We start from the raw sequence: 17,102 nt of genomic DNA, 5'->3' as shown, positions 1-17,102 counted from the left end.
GGCATGAGCAGGTCACAGCCAGCCCCACCAATGGCATGAGCAGGACACAGCCAGCCCCACCAATGGCATGAGCAGGACACAGCCAGCACCAATGGCATGAACAGGACACAGCCAGCCCCACCAATGGCATGAGCAGGACACAGCCAGCACCACCAATGGCATGAGCAGGACACAGCCAGCACCCAGGATGGCATGAGCAGGACACAGCCAGCACCCAGGATGGCATGAACAGGACACAGCCAGCCCCACCAATGGCATGAGCAGGACACAGCCAGCCCCAATGGCATGAGCAGGACACAGCCAGCCCACCAATGGCATGAGCAGGTCACAGCCAGCCCCAATGGCATGAACAGGTCACAGCCAGCACCCAGGATGGCATGAGCAGGACACAGCCAGCACCAATGGCATGAGCAGGACACAGCCAGCACCCAGGATGGCATGAACAGGACACAGCCAGCCCCACCAATGGCATGAGCAGGACACAGCCAGCCCCACCAATGGCATGAGCAGGACACAGCCAGCACCACCAATGGCATGAGCAGGTCACAGCCAGCACCCAGGATGGCATGAACAGGACACAGCCAGCACCCAGGATGGCATGAGCAGGACACAGCCAGCCCCACCAATGGCATGAGCAGGACACAGCCAGCCCCAATGGCATGAGCAGGACACAGCCAGCTCCACCAATGGCATGAGCAGGTCACAGCCAGCCCCAATGGCATGAACAGGTCACAGCCAGCACCCAGGATGGCATGAGCAGGACACAGCCAGCACCAATGGCATGAGCAGGACACAGCCAGCACCCAGGATGGCATGAACAGGACACAGCCAGCACCAATGGCATGAGCAGGACACAGCCAGCACCCAGGATGGCATGAACAGGACACAGCCAGCCCCACCAATGGCATGAGCAGGACACAGCCAGCACCCAGGATGGCATGAACAGGACACAGCCAGCCCCACCAATGGCATGAACAGGACACAGCCAGCACCAATGGCATGAGCAGGACACAGCCAGCACCCAGGATGGCATGAACAGGACACAGCCAGCACCAATGGCATGAGCAGGACACAGCCAGCACCCAGGATGGCATGAACAGGACACAGCCAGCCCCACCAATGGCATGAGCAGGACACAGCCAGCACCAATGGCATGAACAGGACACAGCCAGCACCCAGGATGGCATGAGCAGGACACAGCCAGCACCAATGGCATGAGCAGGACACAGCCAGCCCCACCAATGGCATGAGCAGGACACAGCCAGCACCCAGGATGGCATGAGCAGGACACAGCCAGCCCCACCAATGGCATGAGCAGGACACAGCCAGCACCCAGGATGGAATGAGCAGGTTATTCCCAGGGAGGACAGGGGTTATTTCCAGGCAGGACAGAGGTTATTCCAGGAGAACATGGGTTATTCCAAGAGGACATGGATTATGCCCAAGGAGGACGGGGGTTATTTCCAGGAAGCACATGGGCCATTCCAGGAGGACATGGGTTATTCCAGGAAGCACATGGGTTATTCCAGAAGGACAAGGGTTATTCCCATGGAGAACATGGATTATTCCAGGAGAACAAGGTTTATTCCCAGGGAGGACAGGGGTTATTCCAGGAGAACATGGGTTATTCCAGCAGGACAGCGGTTATTCCAGGAGGACATGGGCCATTCCACGAGAACATGGATTATTCCAGGAGGACATGGGCCATTCCAGCAGGACACGGGCCATTCCAGCAGGACATGGGTCATTCCAGCAGGACATGTGCCATTCCAGGAGGACATGGGTCATTCCAGGGAGGACCACCTTTGCCCTTTGATGGCTCTGGTTGGGGTCCCCAAGATTCCCCTCCAAGCTCCAGCTGAGCTGTACCTCCAGTGCCCCAGCAGCCTGCTCAGCACACCCTGGGCACCAGGAGCTCCAGTCTCCCTCTCAGACTGGTCCCAGTGCTTTGCCAGCAGGAGTTCAGAGGAGTTTCCTGGGGGAGTGAAGTCCCCTGGTGACCCCTGGGGTTCAGGGATGCACCAGGGGAGGAGGCACAGCTGGAGCATTTCTGGGGCACTTCCCCTTCAGGTGCTGCCCCAGAGGCTCCCCAAAGCACTGAGCACTGTCAGGGCAGGACAGGGTCACCTAAAGCAGCAGCAGTCCTCCTGCCCTGCCCAGCTCAGAGCTGCAGTCAGACACAGGCACATCCCAGAGGCTCTTGCCAGCCTGCTCCAGGCTGGCATTTCCTGCTGATTCATCCCTGCAGCAAGGTCAGCCTGCCTGGGCAGGAGAGCCCTGAGCCTTAAAGGATCCCCTGGGCTGCCACAGTGCCAGGGCAGGGCAGGGCATGGAGCACCAATCCAGGGAAAACACAGAGGCCAGCCCCTGCTGGCACAGCCCCCGAGAGCCCAGCACAGGCACACTGCCCTGCAGAGAGGCAGCTGGGCAGGAGGAAGCTCACCTAGCCAGGAGGGGAAGCACAGGGTGGAAAACAAGCCAGCCCCGGGGAATTCTGTGCTTTTCTGTCTGGTTTGTGTTCCTGCCCCAGCTTCCCCTGCCAGGGCTGGGAAGCTTTTCTGCAGGGCTGGTTTTGGATGGCTGATCCTGCAGGTGATCCCTGCGAGCTGCTGGAAGCACAGATGGAAAATAAACACAGGCTGGTTCCCTGAGGATGGAGCAGCCGAGGTGGGAAGTTCATCTCTCCAAATGCTCTTCCCAGAAGTGCTCACAAACAAGGAGCCAAGCCCAGCTGCTCACACAGCCAGAGCCCAGCCCTGCTCCTGCAACAGGGACAGCAGGGGCTGTGTGCAGGGACAGGGAGCCCTGGGCTTGGTGCTCATGCTCCTCTGGGACACCGGAACCCAACTTGCCAAAGGGCTCATCCCAGCACTGACAGGCCAGGAACAGAGGTGGTGTCACTCCAGGGGGACTCAGTGGCAGGAACAACCTGAAAAACAGGGAAAAGCCAGCCCTGCCAGTGTGCCCAGGGATGGGACAAGGCCTGGCACAGTCAGAGGCAAGCAGGGCATGGCATGGAGGGGACAGCTTTGGGACCAGGACAGACACCAGGCTTGGAAAAGAGCTCTGAGCCACCAGGATGGGGCTGGCATGGGAGCACGGGCAGCAGCTTCATCCCAAATCACTTTTTTGGGGATCTGTGGCTTTTCTCTAGCACAGGATGGACAGGAGGGGAGAGGGAAGGGGGGAAGATTTCAGGAGCTGTAAAACAGACTGGGGACAGCAAGAGCAGAAGTCAGGATGTGATCAGCCCAGCTGGATTTACCTGCTCAGCAGCCACAGTTTGTGTCCCCCAGCTGCCTCCCAATAAACCACCCAGTGACCTGAGCTGCCCAGACACCACAACCCAGGGGACAAGGTGCCACTGGCAGTGCTGCTGATCCCCGCCCTGCCCACAAGAGCCCAAAGTTAAACCAACACGAGCCCTGTGCTGACTCTGTGAGACTGCAGAGCACCAGGGGCTGCTGCACAGGCCCCATGGGGGCAGCTGCTCCTGGCAGCCCCTCCAGGGCATGGGGGGCACAGGACAGACACCCTCTGCTGTGGGATCATGGGGGCACAGGACAGACACCCTCTGCTGTGGATGCTGGGGGCACAGGACAGACACCCTCTGCTGTGGATCATGGGGGCACAGGACAGACACCCTCTGCTGTGGGTCCTGGGGGCACAGGACAGACACCCTCTGCTGTGGATCATGGGGGCACAGGACAGACACCCTCTGCTGTGGATCATGGGGGAACAGGACAGACACCCTCTGCTGTGGATCCTTCCCACTCCCAGCTGGGAGAGGCACCAGGGCAGGTGAACACACAGAACCAGCACCCAGAGGCTGGGGAATGCCTGTTCTCCAAAGGGACACCAGTGCCAGGGAAGGGACGCCAGTGCCAGGGAAGGGACGCCAGTGCCAGGGAAGGGACAGCAATGACAGGAAGGGACAGCAACCCTGGGGCAGAGACACCAGTACCAGGGAAGGGACACCAACCCCAGGACAGGGACATCAGTGCCAGGAGAGGGACACCAGCCTCAGGGAAGGGACGCCAGTGATTGGGAAGGGACACCAATGACAGGGAGGGGACACCAGTGCCAGGGAGGGGACACCAATCCCAGTTACCAAGGGAAGGCACATCAGCCCCAGGGCAGGGACACCAGTGCCAGGGCAGGGACACCAACCCCAGGGCAGGGACACCAATGACAGGGCAGGGACACCAACCCCAGGGGAAAGGACACCAATGCCAGGGCAGGGACACCAGTGCCAGGGCAGGGACACCAATGCCAGGGCAGGGACACCAGTGCCAGGGCAGGGACATCAACCCCACAGCAGGGACACCAGCCCCAGGGCAGGGACACCAGTGCCAGGGCAGAGACACCAACCCCATGGCAGGGACACCAATGCCAGGGCAGGGACACCCGCCCCAGGGAAGGGACACCAGCCCCATGGCTCCACACAGCCTCAGGCACCAGCTGCAGCCACTGTGGGACCGGGTCACACGGGGATTGCTCATCCATCACAGCAGCCCCTGCTCAGGAGTGAGTCAAACACAAGCAAAGGGAGAAGGGAAGGAATGCTGAGCCCGGCAGCAGCTCCACTCCCTCATCCTCGCTGGCTTGCTCAGGGAAGAGCCCCCTGGGAATGCAGAGCTGGGGAGCAGCCCCAGGGTGCTGCTCCAGGGATGGAATTCCCAAAGGCCACGTCCCAGGCCGGCCCTGATGGAGCAGGAGAATTCCAGGGCGGGTCTGAGCACACCTCAGCCAGGCACGGGCTCTGACAGGCCCCGGGCACAGAGAGGGGGGCACAGCAGGGGCTCGAAGGCCATTTCCACCCGGCACTGCAGAGGATGCCAGCTTTCCCTCGGGCTCCTCCAGCATGGAGCAGATTGCTCCAGGAGCCACAAGGAGCATCCCCCAAAAGGAGGGGAGCAGAGCCCACCCTGCACCAGGCTCTGGAGGGACAGCAGGGAGCAGGGACTGAGCACAGCTGAGCTCAGCACAGGCAGCAGCTCCAGCTGCCCCCGGCCTGCAGCTCTGCACCAACAGGACGGAGGGGTTTGCCCAGGTTTGCCCTGCAGGTTTTTGTGCAGCTGGAGGCAGTCAGGGCCCTGGGAAATCCACGTGACACAGCGAGAAGCCTGAGTCTGCAGCTTTTTGGGCTCTAAGATGATGGAGGGTGATGGGCCATGCTCTCAGCCACCACCACACCAATGTGCCAGATTAGCTAAGCTGGGAGCAGACTACTCAAACGTCTTAAAAAATGAGAAAAGCAGAGTTTTCCTGCAGGAGAGCCGAGCAAGGGCCTTAAACCCCTTAAACCAGCAACGGCAGCTGGGTGAAAATGGGGTTAACTGGGCAGGTAGGAGCAAAATTACACCCAAAATTACACCCAAAATTACACCCTGTGGGGCACCTGGGGCCTCTGCCCTGCGCTCCCAGCTCAGGGCAAACGCGGGGTCAGCTGGTCAGCAAGGGTGTTAGCCCAGTTCTGTCACCATGGTGCCATCCCACCCTGGTCACCATGGGTGTTATCTCACCCTGATCACCACGGGTGTTATCTCACCCTGATCACCATGGTGCCATCCCACCCTGGTCACCAAGTGTGTTATCTCACCCTGATCACCACGGGTGTTATCTCACCCTGATCACCATGGTGCCATCCCACCCTGATCACCACGGGTGTTATCTCACCCTGGTCACCACGGGTGTTATCCCACCCTGGTCACCACGGGTGTCACCCCACCCTGATCACCACGGGTGTTATCTCACCCTGGTCACCACGGGTGTCACCCCAGCTCTGGTCACCAAGTGTGTTATCTCACCCTGGTCACCAAGGGTGTCAGCCCAGCTCTGGTCATCATGGGTGTCACCCCACCCTGGTCACCAAGTGTGTTATCTCACCCTGGTCACCACAGGTGCCATCCCAGCTCTGATCACCACGGGTGTCACCCCACCCTGGTCCCCAGAGATGCCACCCCAGCCCTGGCTGTCCCCCCTGCCCCCCGAGCAGAGCAGAGCATCCTGCCCCAGTTTTTGGCAGCAGCAGCCCCTCCTCCCCTGCAGCATTTCGACACTCCAGGGCGTTTCCTGCCTCAGAGCTGCATTTTCAGCCCGAACCATCCCAGCTCAGGGCACGCCAGGAGCTCCCTGGTGCTCCTGGCCACCCCACAGCCCGTCGCCAGCCCTGCTGGGCACTCCGTTTGCCCTTGGATGCAAAGCTCCCATCCCAAACCCACCCCAGAGCAGCATTTCCTCCCCACCCCAGCGCAAGGTCTCCCTCTCCTCGGCCTAAGGACAGCCGTGCCAAGGACAGAGCTGCAGGGATTTGGCCTGGCCTCAGGTCCCCGGGGAGCAGACAGAGCTCAGCCTGGGTGTGACAGTCTCCCCTGGCACGAGGAGCCGAGGCCAGGCTGGGAATGGAAAGGAGCACCAGGTCCCAGGGAGACGGCACAGCCCTGAGCCTGCAGGCTGCCACAGCCCCATTCCACTGCTAATGATCTCCTCATCTTCATTAAATGGAGGAGGGAGGGAGAGCCCACAGGCACAGCGTGGGCTGACACGGCTCCAGAGGGGCTGGGGAGGAGATGGGAGTGGGTCCATGGCAGGGGGAACACCAGGACAGTGCCAGGGAAGCATCTGCCACAGCAAGGAGGGGACAGGATGGGTGCCACCAGTCCAGCAAGGGACAAGTGCCTGGTGTGGGGCTCCTGGCAGGGATTTGGGACCATCCTTGGCTCTGAGGGAGCTCCTGACCCCTGCAACACACTGAGCACATGGGCAGCACCCATCACTGGGCAGGATGGGCCCCTCTGGGTCAGCCCTCTCCTTCTCCCAGCCTCCCTGCCCACGCCGGGGCTCACACCTCCTTCTCTGCTCTCTCGGCCTCCGTGGCAAAGAGAATTCCCCGTTCCCTCCCCTGAGAGAAGCCCTGGTGGCCCCAAGGAGCTGGGCTGGCGTTTGGCAGCCAAAGGAAAGGCCCTGTGCTGGGGGAGAGAGAGGGACGAGAGCCCAGGCCCTGGCAGCCCCCCAGAGCCCCCCCAGCCGCAGGTGCCCCACAGCTGGGCAGGAAGGGGAACCAGAACAGGGAAGTGCAGCCCGGAAGGGCTTTGGGGAAGTCAGAGCTGAGCTAATTCTGCAGAGGGAACAACTCCCCCAGACGAGTTCCCTGTCGGGAGCAAGTGCAAGGCACTGCAGGAAAAGCAGATTGGGAATCCTGACTCCTGCTGCACCCACTGCCCTGAGACACAGACCCCAAACCCTGGGGCTGAGCCCTGGAGCTCCCTGCCAAAACACAGACCCCAAACCCTGGGGCTGAGCCCTGGAGCTCCCTGCCAAAACACAGACCCCAAACCCCAAACCCTGGGGCTGAGCCCTGGAGCTCCCTGCCAAAACACAGACCCCAAACCCCAAACCCTGGGGCTGAGCCCTGGAGCTCCCTGCCCGCACCTTCAACCTTTCCCATGCCCATGGGAGATCTCTGGGACAGGGACAAATGGAAATGGTTCTGCAGAGAATGAGGGACCAGGGAATGGCCACTAAGGGCTTTAGCCAGCCCAGGACACCTTGGACCTTCCTCCTGCCATCAGCCTCACCCTTAACCTGCAAATCAGGGAATTCTGGGTTCCTAGGCAGGGAGATCCAGGGCCCAGCCCTGCAGGTGTTCCCTCCTGTCCCCTCAGTGTCCCCTCCCTTGCTGCTCACCCTGGGCCAAGGGAAAGGTCCCAAGTCCTCTGGAGAGGGACTGGGGACAAGGGCTGGAGGGACAGGGCACAGAGAATGGCTCCCAGTGCCAGAGGGCAGGGAGGGATGGGATATTGGGAATTGGGATTTGTTCCCTGGAAGGATGGGGAAGGGCTGGGCTGGGATTCCCAGAGCAGCTGTGGCTGTCCCTGGAACCCTGGCAGTGCCCAAGGCCAGGCTGGACACTGGGGCTGGAGCACCTGGGACAGTGGGAGGTGTCCCTGCCATGGCAGGGGTGGCACTGGGTGACTTTTACAGCCCCTTCCCACCCAAAGCACTCCAGGGCTCTCAGCTGATGGGCTGTGTGTGCAGGGGACAGTCCCTGGCTCGCTGCCACCCCACAGGATGAGCCCCACGGGGGACTCCAAGGGCATTTCCTGGAAGTTGGGAAGCACAAGCAACACCTGCCTTATGAGTTCCCAAAAATCCCTCCTTTCCTGGGCTGGAGCCTGGCTTTGCACAGGACAGGGAGCTGCAGGATCAGCTCAGGGGAGGGAGGTGAGGACCAGGAGATCCTGCCCAGGGCTCTCTGGATGCACAAAGGCTCAATGCAAAGGGGGAAAGGATGCTCAGAGCTTGCTTTGCCTGCCAAGCCCGATCCCCAGAGCTGCCTGAGCGTGGGACAAACCCCGGGACGCCCAAAAAGGCCCTGAGAGCTCTCAGGCTGCTCTTGTGCAACTCCAGGAGTTGATTTTGCCCTGGCAAAGCACCGAAATGGCCCAGGCTGAGCAGCTCGTAAACACCCCTGGCCCCCCTTCCCGGGGAAGAGTCCAAGCCTGACGGAACATTTTCCAGCAGCCGAAAACAAGGATAACAATTATCACTGCTCAAGTTCCTGTGCAATAAAAACCTGCAGGGAAACGAGAGCAAGGTCAGCACACTGACAAGGGATGCTTTGCTGGAGCAGGCTCCCCCTGCCCTGGCAGCAGGGCAGAGCTCAGCCCCACAGCCCCGTTATCTCCCCAGCACAGGCCTGCCTGGGCCCTGCAGGGCCAGCCCCGGGGTGGGAGCCTCTGTTTGTTTTGCTCTTTCTAATCTGGGACTGGAAGTTTCCTCCTGAACAAAGTTGTTTCCAGACGTTGGAGCCGGCTGGAAGCTCCCAAAGAGCCAGAACCCCCTGAGCTCCCCATGATCCTTCTCCCACCCAGCTGGGCAAGCTCCAGCCCCTGGGGTTCTCCTCCAAAAGCCAGTGTGGCCCCTCCAGGCTGCAGAGGGGCACAGGGTGAGAGCTTCCCTCGTGTTTTCCGTGCTCATTTCCATCCTCAGGCCACGGGTGAAAACAGAGTTTTAAAAGCTCCTGTGATCCTGAATGCCTCAAGGGGAAGTGAATTTTCCTTATGCAAGCAAAGCTACAGGAAGGGAGGGAGACAGACAGCAAATGAGAGAATCATGGAATGGGTTGGGCTGGAAGGGACCTCAAAGCTCATCCCAGTCCATCCCTTCCCCTGTCCCAGGTGGATCCAAACCCCAATGTCCAACCCGGCCTGGGCACTGCCAGGGATCCAGGGGCAGCCCCAGCAAATCTGGGAATTCCAGCCCAGCCAGGAATTCCTTGCCAAGATGCCAGCCCAATCTCCCCTTTCCCAGTGGGAGCCATTCCCTGTGTCCTGTCCCTGCAGGCCTTGTCCCCAGTCCCTCTCCAGCTCTCCTGCAGCCCCTGCAGGCCCTGCCAGGGGCTCTGAGCTCTGCCTGGAGCCTTCCCTTCTCCAGGGGAGCATTCCCAGCTCTGCCAGCCTGGCTCCAGAGCAGAGGGGCTCCAGAATCCTGGAATGCTTTGGGTTGGGAGGGACCTTTTTCTCTTCAGGCCCTGGAAGGTGCTGGAAGGTCTCCCTGGAGCCTTGTCCAGGCCCCTGGGGCTCTCTGGCCTGCAGGGCTGGTGTCACAGGGTGACACAGGCCGGACATTGCTCCCGTGGGATTAACAGCCCCTGACGGGACCTTTGGCACTCCAGGAGCCAGGAGCAGGCCCGGGCCAGGAGCAGGCCTCGGGGGATCCACAAAAACCTCCCCCGGGCAGGGCTCTCCCCAACCACGGGGCTTTCCCACATCCCCCGGTTCCAGCAGGCCCCAGGAATGCCGGCCCAGCCCCTGAGCCCGCCCAGCTCCGGCGTTTTGCTAAGAAAAGCGGAATAAAGCCGAATAAGCGCGGGGGAGCTGCCAGCCGCGTCCCCGGGCTCCTCACGCCTCCCCCGGGAGCCTCGGGGCTGGGGAAATGCGTTTGCTCCACACGGAAAGTTCCCCCAGCCCGGTCTGCTGCTAATTCTTGTGGCTGTGAGGGGAGGGAAGGAGGGAAGGAGGGAAGGAGGGAAGGAGGGAAGGAGGGAAGGAGGGAAGGAGGAAGGAGGGAAGGAGGGAAGGAGGGAAGGAGGGAAGGAGGGAGGAAGGCTCCCTGCGAGGCCGCAGCTCCGGGCACAGAGCCAGCCCAGCTGCCGGGGCTGGGGGACCAGGGGGGCACTGCCAGCCCTGCCCGAACTAAGCCCCCAAAACTCCTTCCCTGCAGCCGCATTCCTGCCCTCTGTGCCGGGCAAAGGCTGGGAAACGTTCTGCTTGTTGTAAACGCTTCTGGGCAGGGAGGAGGAGCGGCAATTCCCGCCACGCACAGGGTTTGTGCTGGGGGCAGCGTGGGGCCGGGGTCTGCACCCCAAACTGGGGACCCTCCGTCACAAACCAGGTGACAACGGGGGGGCTGCAAAGCCACCGCAGCCACCAGGGAACACCTGGTGGGACAAACCACCAGGGACAAACCACGAGGCACAGGAGGGACAGAGCCCTGGGGATGCAGAGGGACCGCGGGCCATGCTGTGCTCACCCGGGGCGGATGCTGTGCCCTGCCCGGGGGATGGATGCCCCAGTGCCCTGCCCGGGGGATGGATGCCCCGGTGCCCTGCCCGGGGGATGGATGCTGTGCCCTGCCCGGGGATGGATGCCCCGGTGCCCTGCCCGGGGGATGGATGCTCGTGCCCTGCCCGGGGGATGGATGCCCCGGTGCCCTGCCCGGGGGATGGATGCCGGCCCTGTCCAGGGGATGGATGCTGTGCCCTGTCCGGGGGATGGATGCTGTGCCCTCCGGGGATGGATGCCCCGGTGCCCTGTCCAGGGGATGGATGCTGGCCCCTGCCCGGGGATGGATGCCCCGGTGCCCTGCCCGGGGATGGATGCTGGCCCTGTCCAGGGGATGGATGCTGTGCCCTGCCGGGGGGATGGATGCTGTGCACCGGGGATGGATGCCCCGTGCCCTGCCCGGGGATGGATGCTGGCCCTGTCCAGGGGATGGATGCCCCGGTGCCCTGTCCAGGGGAAGGATGCTGTGCCCTGCCCGGGATGGATGCGCCTGTCGGGTGCTGTCCGGGGGTGGTGCTGCGGATGGATGCCCAGTGCTGCCCGGGGGGTGCTGCGGGGGGCAGGGCCGTGTGGGGTGGTGCGCGGGTGTCGGGGTCTGGTCGGAGGGGGGCCGGGGAGTGTGTGCTGGGGATGTTGCCCGCCTGTGTGGGCCGGGGGCTGTGGGGGTGTGCGGGGTGTTGTCGGGGGGCTGCTGGGGGGGTGAGGGGGCTGCCGGCTAGGGTGCTGGGTGGGGTGTGCCCGTGTGGCGGCGGGGTGTCCGGGGATGGATGCTGCGCCCTGTCCAGCACGATTCCCTCCCAAGAGAATGCAGGGACCCCCGTCCCACAGCCCTTCCTGGCACAGCCGGGATGTCCCAGCCCCCCCGCATGTCCTTCCCAGACATCCCCAGGCCCTGCCATGCCCCGAGTCCTCCCGGGGGGGTGACACCGCCAGCCCGGCCTGGGGACCCCTCCCCAGGGCACCCCGAGCTGCCCCTCCTGCGGCAGGCACGCCGGGACCCGCCACACCCCAACCCCCGTGGCACGTCCCGAGGGTGCCCATGGAAGCCGTGATGCCCTTTCCTCCTCCAGCAGCCATCCTGGGGACACAGGGACCCAGTGACAGCCATGGCAGGGCACTGGGGGGGTCCGTGTGCCCACCCTGGGCTACAGTGACACAGTGACAGCCATGCCAGGGCACTGGGGGGGTCCGTGTGCCCACCCTGGGGCACACAGTGACACAGTGACAGCCATGGCAGGGCACTGGGGGGGTCCGTGTGCCCAACCTGGGGCACACAGTGACACAATGACAGCCGTGCCAGGGCACTGGGGGGGTCCGTGTGCCCACCCTGGGGCACACAGTGACACAATGACAGCCATGGCAGGGCACTGGGGGGGGGTCCATGTGCCCACCTTAGGACCCCCTGACGCCCACCCGGAGCCGCCCGGTGCAGCCCCAGCCCCGGCCGCGGCCCCAGCCCCGGCCCCAGTCCCGCTCCCGCGGCCGCCCCGCACTCACCGCTCGTCGGGCTCGCGGCCGCGCTGCCGGGCGGGCTCCAGGGGCACCAGGGCCTGGCCCAGGAACCGGTCCATGCCCACGAGCGCCCGGTGCATCACGGTGAGCACCAGCTCGGCGCAGGCCCCGGGCTCGGGGGGCAGCTCGAAGGCACATTCCTCCCTCCACTCGGGGCTGCCGCCGCTCTTCTCGGCCACCGACGTGCTGTACTTCTCGCGGCCCAGCTGGATCACGGTGTACGCGTCGCTGCCGCCCGCTTTGCCTTTGCCGCCGCCCTTGCAGCGCAGCCCGCGGGCCCGCACCACCGTCACCTGGACGTGCGTGGGCAGCCAGGCCGGGCAGCCCTCGGCGGGCAGCGCGGCCGCCCGCAGCAGCGCCATGGCCGGGCCGGGCGGGGCCGGGAGAAGCGGCCGGGCCGGGCCAGGCCCCGCTCCGGAGCCGCCGCTGCCGCAGCGCGAGCGACACCGGCGGGCCGGCCCCGCCCGCAACGGCTCAGGGCACGCCCCCGCAGCGCCCTGACCACGCCCACAACGCGCTCTGCCTCCGCCCCGCTCGGCTTTAGCTCCGCCCCAACCGACCCCGCAGGGCGCAGGCCCCGCCCCTGAATCATAACCACGCCCCACGGGCAGCCCTTGCCCTGCCCATGGCTCTTAACCACGCCCCACGGGTAGCTATTGCCCCGCCCCTGAGTCGTAACCACGCCCCACGGGCAGCCCTTGCCCTGCCCCACCCTCATTGACTCCGCCCCCACCGCCCCTCCCCGCCCCTCCCCGCCTGGCGGTTGGAGAGGGCGGGGCTCGGGGCACATGCAGGGGGCGGGGCTGGGGGCGGGGCCGCGATGACGCCCAGCCCTGGTGCGGCCACACCCCTGCGGCCACACCCCTGCGGTCACACCCCTGCGGCCACACCCCTGCGGCCACACCCCTGCGGTCACAGCCGCGGCACAAACATCGCCACGGCCCGGGGCACCGCCGGCACCGCGTCCCCCGCACGGCTCTGCCTGTCTGTCCCCCAGACCCACATGAGTGTGAGCACAGGTGTGTCCCTGCCCACGTGTGTCCCTGCCCACGTGTGTCCGCACTGGTGTGTCCCTGCCCAGGTCTGTCCCTGCACTGCTGTGTCCCTGCCCAGGTCTGTCCCTGCCCACGTGTGTCCCTGCCCAGGTGTGCCATGTACATACAAGCACGCAGGTATGTCCATGCCCAAGTGTGCTCATGCTCAGGTGTGCCCATGCCCAGGTGTGCCCATGCCTAGGTGTGTCCATGCCCAAGTGTGCCCATTCCCAGCTGTGCCCATGTCCAGGTGTGTCCATGTCCAGGTATGTCCATTCCCAGCTGTGCCCATTCCCAGGTGTGCCCATTCCCAGGTGTGTCCATGTCCAGCTATGTCCATTCCCAGCTGTGCCCATTCCCAGGTGTGTCCATGCCCAAGTGTGCCCATGCCCAGGTGTGCCCATTCCCAGGTGTGTCCATGTCCAGGTATGTCCATTCCCAGCTATGTCCATTCCCATCTGTGCCCATTCCCATCTGTGCCCATTCCCAGGTGTGTCCATGCCCAAGTGTGCCCATTCCCAGCTGTGCCCTGCCCACACCCCACACCTGTGTGTGCCCTCCCAGCTGCCAGAGCCCTTCGGGCTGTTCTGCCGTGGCCAGGCACACCAGGACCAGCTCCCCGCTGTCCCCACCGCAGCTCCCCAGTGTCCCCATGGCTGGCCCCCGGTGTCCCCATCGCAGCTCCCCAGTGTCTCCACACTGATCCCCGGTGTCCCCATTGCTGACCCCAGTGTCCCCACTGCTGACCCCGGTGTCCCTAAGGCTGACCCCCGGTGTTCCTAAGGCTGATCCCCAGTGCCCCCACCGCTGAGCCCCGGTGTCCCCACGGCTGACCCCCGGTGTCCCCGAGCCCCGCACACCCCTCCCCACCGCTCACCCCTCCCGCCCGGGAGCGTTTCCCAGGCCGGGCCGGGGCCCCAATCGCAATGTCCCCTCTCAGTGTCCCTAATGTCCCGTTAAACCCCCAGCTCGGCCCCGCCGCCGTTCCGTGCCCGGGGCAAGGTCGGGCCCAGCGGGGCGGCGACCCCGATCCCGATCCCGATCCCGCCGCGATAAGGGGCGGCCGGGGCAGCGGGGCCGTGCCAGCCCTGCCCTATCGCTGCCATCGGCCACCGCTGCCACCGCTCCCGGCGCGCCCGTTCCGCTCCGGCGCGGGGACACTGAGAGGGGAGGGGGACACTGAGCGGGGACACCGAGAGGGGACACTGAGCGGGGAAAGCGGGAGGGAAGGGGACACCGAGAGGGGACACTGAGAGGAGAGGGGGACACTGAGAGGGGACAGCGGGAGGGAAGGGGGACACCGAGGAGGGAGGAGGACAACGAGAGGGGAGGGAGACACCAAGCGGGGATTCCGAGAGGGGAGGGGGACATCGAGAGGAGACACCGAGAGGGGACAGCGAAGGGGGCACCGAGAAGGGAGGGGGACACCGAGAGGGGACACCAAGAGGGGACACGAGCGGGGACACTGAGGGAGGACACAGAGAGGGGAGGGGGACACCAAGAGGGGACACTGAGAGACGACACGAGAGGGGACACTCAAAGGGGACACCGAGAGGTGACACTGAGCAGGGACATGAGCAGGGACACTGACTGGGGACACTGAGAGATGACACTGAAGGGGGACACTGAGTGGGGACACCGAGAGGGGACACAGAGGGGACGCTGAGCAGGGACATTGAGAGGAGACACTGAGTGGGGACACTGAGCAGGGACATTGAGAGGAGACACTGAGTGGGGACACTGAGAGGCAACACCGAGCAGGGTCACTGAAAGGGGAAACCAAGCGGGCTCTGAGGTCCCTTCCAGCCCCAGTCATTCCGTGATTCTGGTGTCCCTTCCTTTCCTTTTGGGGACACCGAGCGGGCTCTGAGGTCCCTTCCAGCCCCATCATCCCATGACTCCCATGTCCCTTCCCTTCCAGCCCCATCATCCCATGACTCCCATGTCCCTTCCCATGTCCCTTCCCATGTCCCTTCCCATGTCCCTTCCTTTCCCTTTGGGGTCCCTGCTCACCCCAAGCGCAGCTGGTGGGGCTGAAGCTGCCCAGTGCAGGAGGAGCCCCATTTCACCCCAAAAAGCCCCCAGGCAAACCCGAGAGCTGCAGAAAATCCCATATTTTCCCGTTGGGATGTGCTGCCCTGACCATATTCAAATCCCCCATTAAAATTTGCTTCAGAGGGAATAAAACCCTCCCCAGGAACTGCTTATCACCCCGAGATGAACTCAAATCCAATTATCCCTCCAGTCCAGGGCCTGCTCCCGCTCCCCCGGCTGCCCCTTATCCCTCCTCAGCATCTGCTTTTGATTTTCCCTTCTTTTGATTGTTTTTCCCCAGTTTTTTATGCTCTGATTATCTCTACTCTCTGCGCATCTCCTCCTCTCTGCCACTTCCCATCTTTTACCTCCATAATTGGGATTTTTTTCCATCTCCCTTCACCTTCCCTGCCCTCCTCCTATTTATTTATCTGGTATTTATTCATCTCTTTGATTTCACGCTCACTTTTGCATTTGTTGCATAAGGACAGTTTTTAATTACCCCTAAATCAATTTCTGTATTTTTTTATTCCACTCTGGAATCAAAGGGAACACCGGGATCCTTTGCAGCATCCTCAGCGAGCCTGTCCTGAGTGAAATTTTCCTTTCATTCTTGCTCCAACTTCAATTTTTTTTGCTTTAATTTTTCCTTCACGTTTCATTTTTGTTTTAACAACAATTTTTGCTTTGGCTTTAATTTCTGCTGTAATTTCTTTTTTTTTTCCATCAATTTTAATTTAATTTTTTCCTTTCATTTCTCCTTCAGCTTTAACCATTTTGAATAATTTAATTTTTTTTTCCTTTAGTTTCTCCCTCAACTTTAACCTTTCCTTCAATTTTTGATTAACTTCATTTTTTCTTCTTCCTCCTGCTCCATGGAATCTCCCTCCCTCCGCTCACCCTGGTGCTCCCCTAAAACACTGGGTGTGGACTGGCAAGAAGCTGCAAAACAACACCGGTGCAATGACTTTTTTTCTCTTTTTCCATACTTTTGGTCCAAAATCCCTCTCCAGTCTAATGGAGATGGAGATCTCCATCCCAAGCTCACCCCGGGAGCTGCCCAGCCTGGAGCTGCCCCTCCCCGGGGATGGGAGAAGCTCCTTGGGCTGCAGAGAAATGGGAATTTCATGGGAGACAAGGGAAGTGCTGCAGGAACAGCGGGAGCTGCACGATGGGATTGGGATTGGGACTGGGATTGGGACTGGGATTGGGACTGGGATTGGGATTGGGACTGGGACTGGGATTGGGATTGGGATTGGGACTGGGATTGGGATTGGGATTGGGATTGGGATTGGGATTGGGACTGGGATTGGGACTGGGACTGGGATTGGGATTGGGATTGGGATTGGGATTGGGACTGGGACTGGGACTGGGACTGGGATTGGGACGGGGATTGGGATTGGGATTGGGATTGGGATTGGGATTGGGGATGCCGAGCCAGGTTTTGCTTGGGAAGGCTGGGATCCCATTCCCAAGGCTGGGATCCCATTCCCAAGGTTGAGATCCCATTCCCAGAGCTCAGATCCCATTCCCATGGCTCAGACCCCATTCTCAGAGCTCAGATCCCATTCCGAAGGCTGGGATCCCATTCCCAGGGCTGGGATCCCATTCCCAGGGCTTGTTGAGTCTTTGGATCCATTGTGTGGTGGAGCCGAGAGCCAGCACGGGAGTGACAGCAGCAGCAGCCCTGCAGGGAAGGGAAGGGGTGAAGGAAGAGCCAGAGCTGGGAATGCAGCACCTCAAAGGTGGGAGAGGTTGGAAATGACCCAAAACCCCCCAGCCCTGGCTGATGGCAAAGGCAAGGTGGGAATTGTGTCCCTGTGCCCCTGGCTCAGGTGAGAGCCCACCTGCAGAGCTGCCCCAGCCCTGGGGCCAACAGCAGGAGCACGTGGAGCTGCTGCAGAGAGCCCAGAGGAGGCCCCGGAGCTGCTGCAGGGCTGGAGCCCCTCTGCTC

At 62.5% G+C, this 17,102-nt stretch overlaps 1 protein-coding gene across 1 annotated transcript in view; it reads right to left on the bottom strand.

Moving 5' to 3' along the window:
• Nucleotides 1-12,442, bottom strand: part of RAB11FIP5 (RAB11 family interacting protein 5) — a 45,680-nt gene extending 33,238 nt beyond the window's left edge. Inside the window, exon 1 of the mRNA XM_030947383.1 lies at nt 12,066-12,442. Coding sequence (XP_030803243.1) covers nt 12,066-12,442 — 377 coding nt within the window. The remainder of the gene's footprint in view (nt 1-12,065) is intronic.
• Nucleotides 12,443-17,102: the final 4,660 nt, after the last annotated feature.

This window comes from Camarhynchus parvulus, chromosome 4, assembly GCF_901933205.1.
Source record: "Camarhynchus parvulus chromosome 4, STF_HiC, whole genome shotgun sequence".
Taxonomy (NCBI): domain Eukaryota; kingdom Metazoa; phylum Chordata; class Aves; order Passeriformes; family Thraupidae; genus Camarhynchus; species Camarhynchus parvulus.
This window is presented reverse-complemented; position numbering and strand designations above follow the sequence as displayed.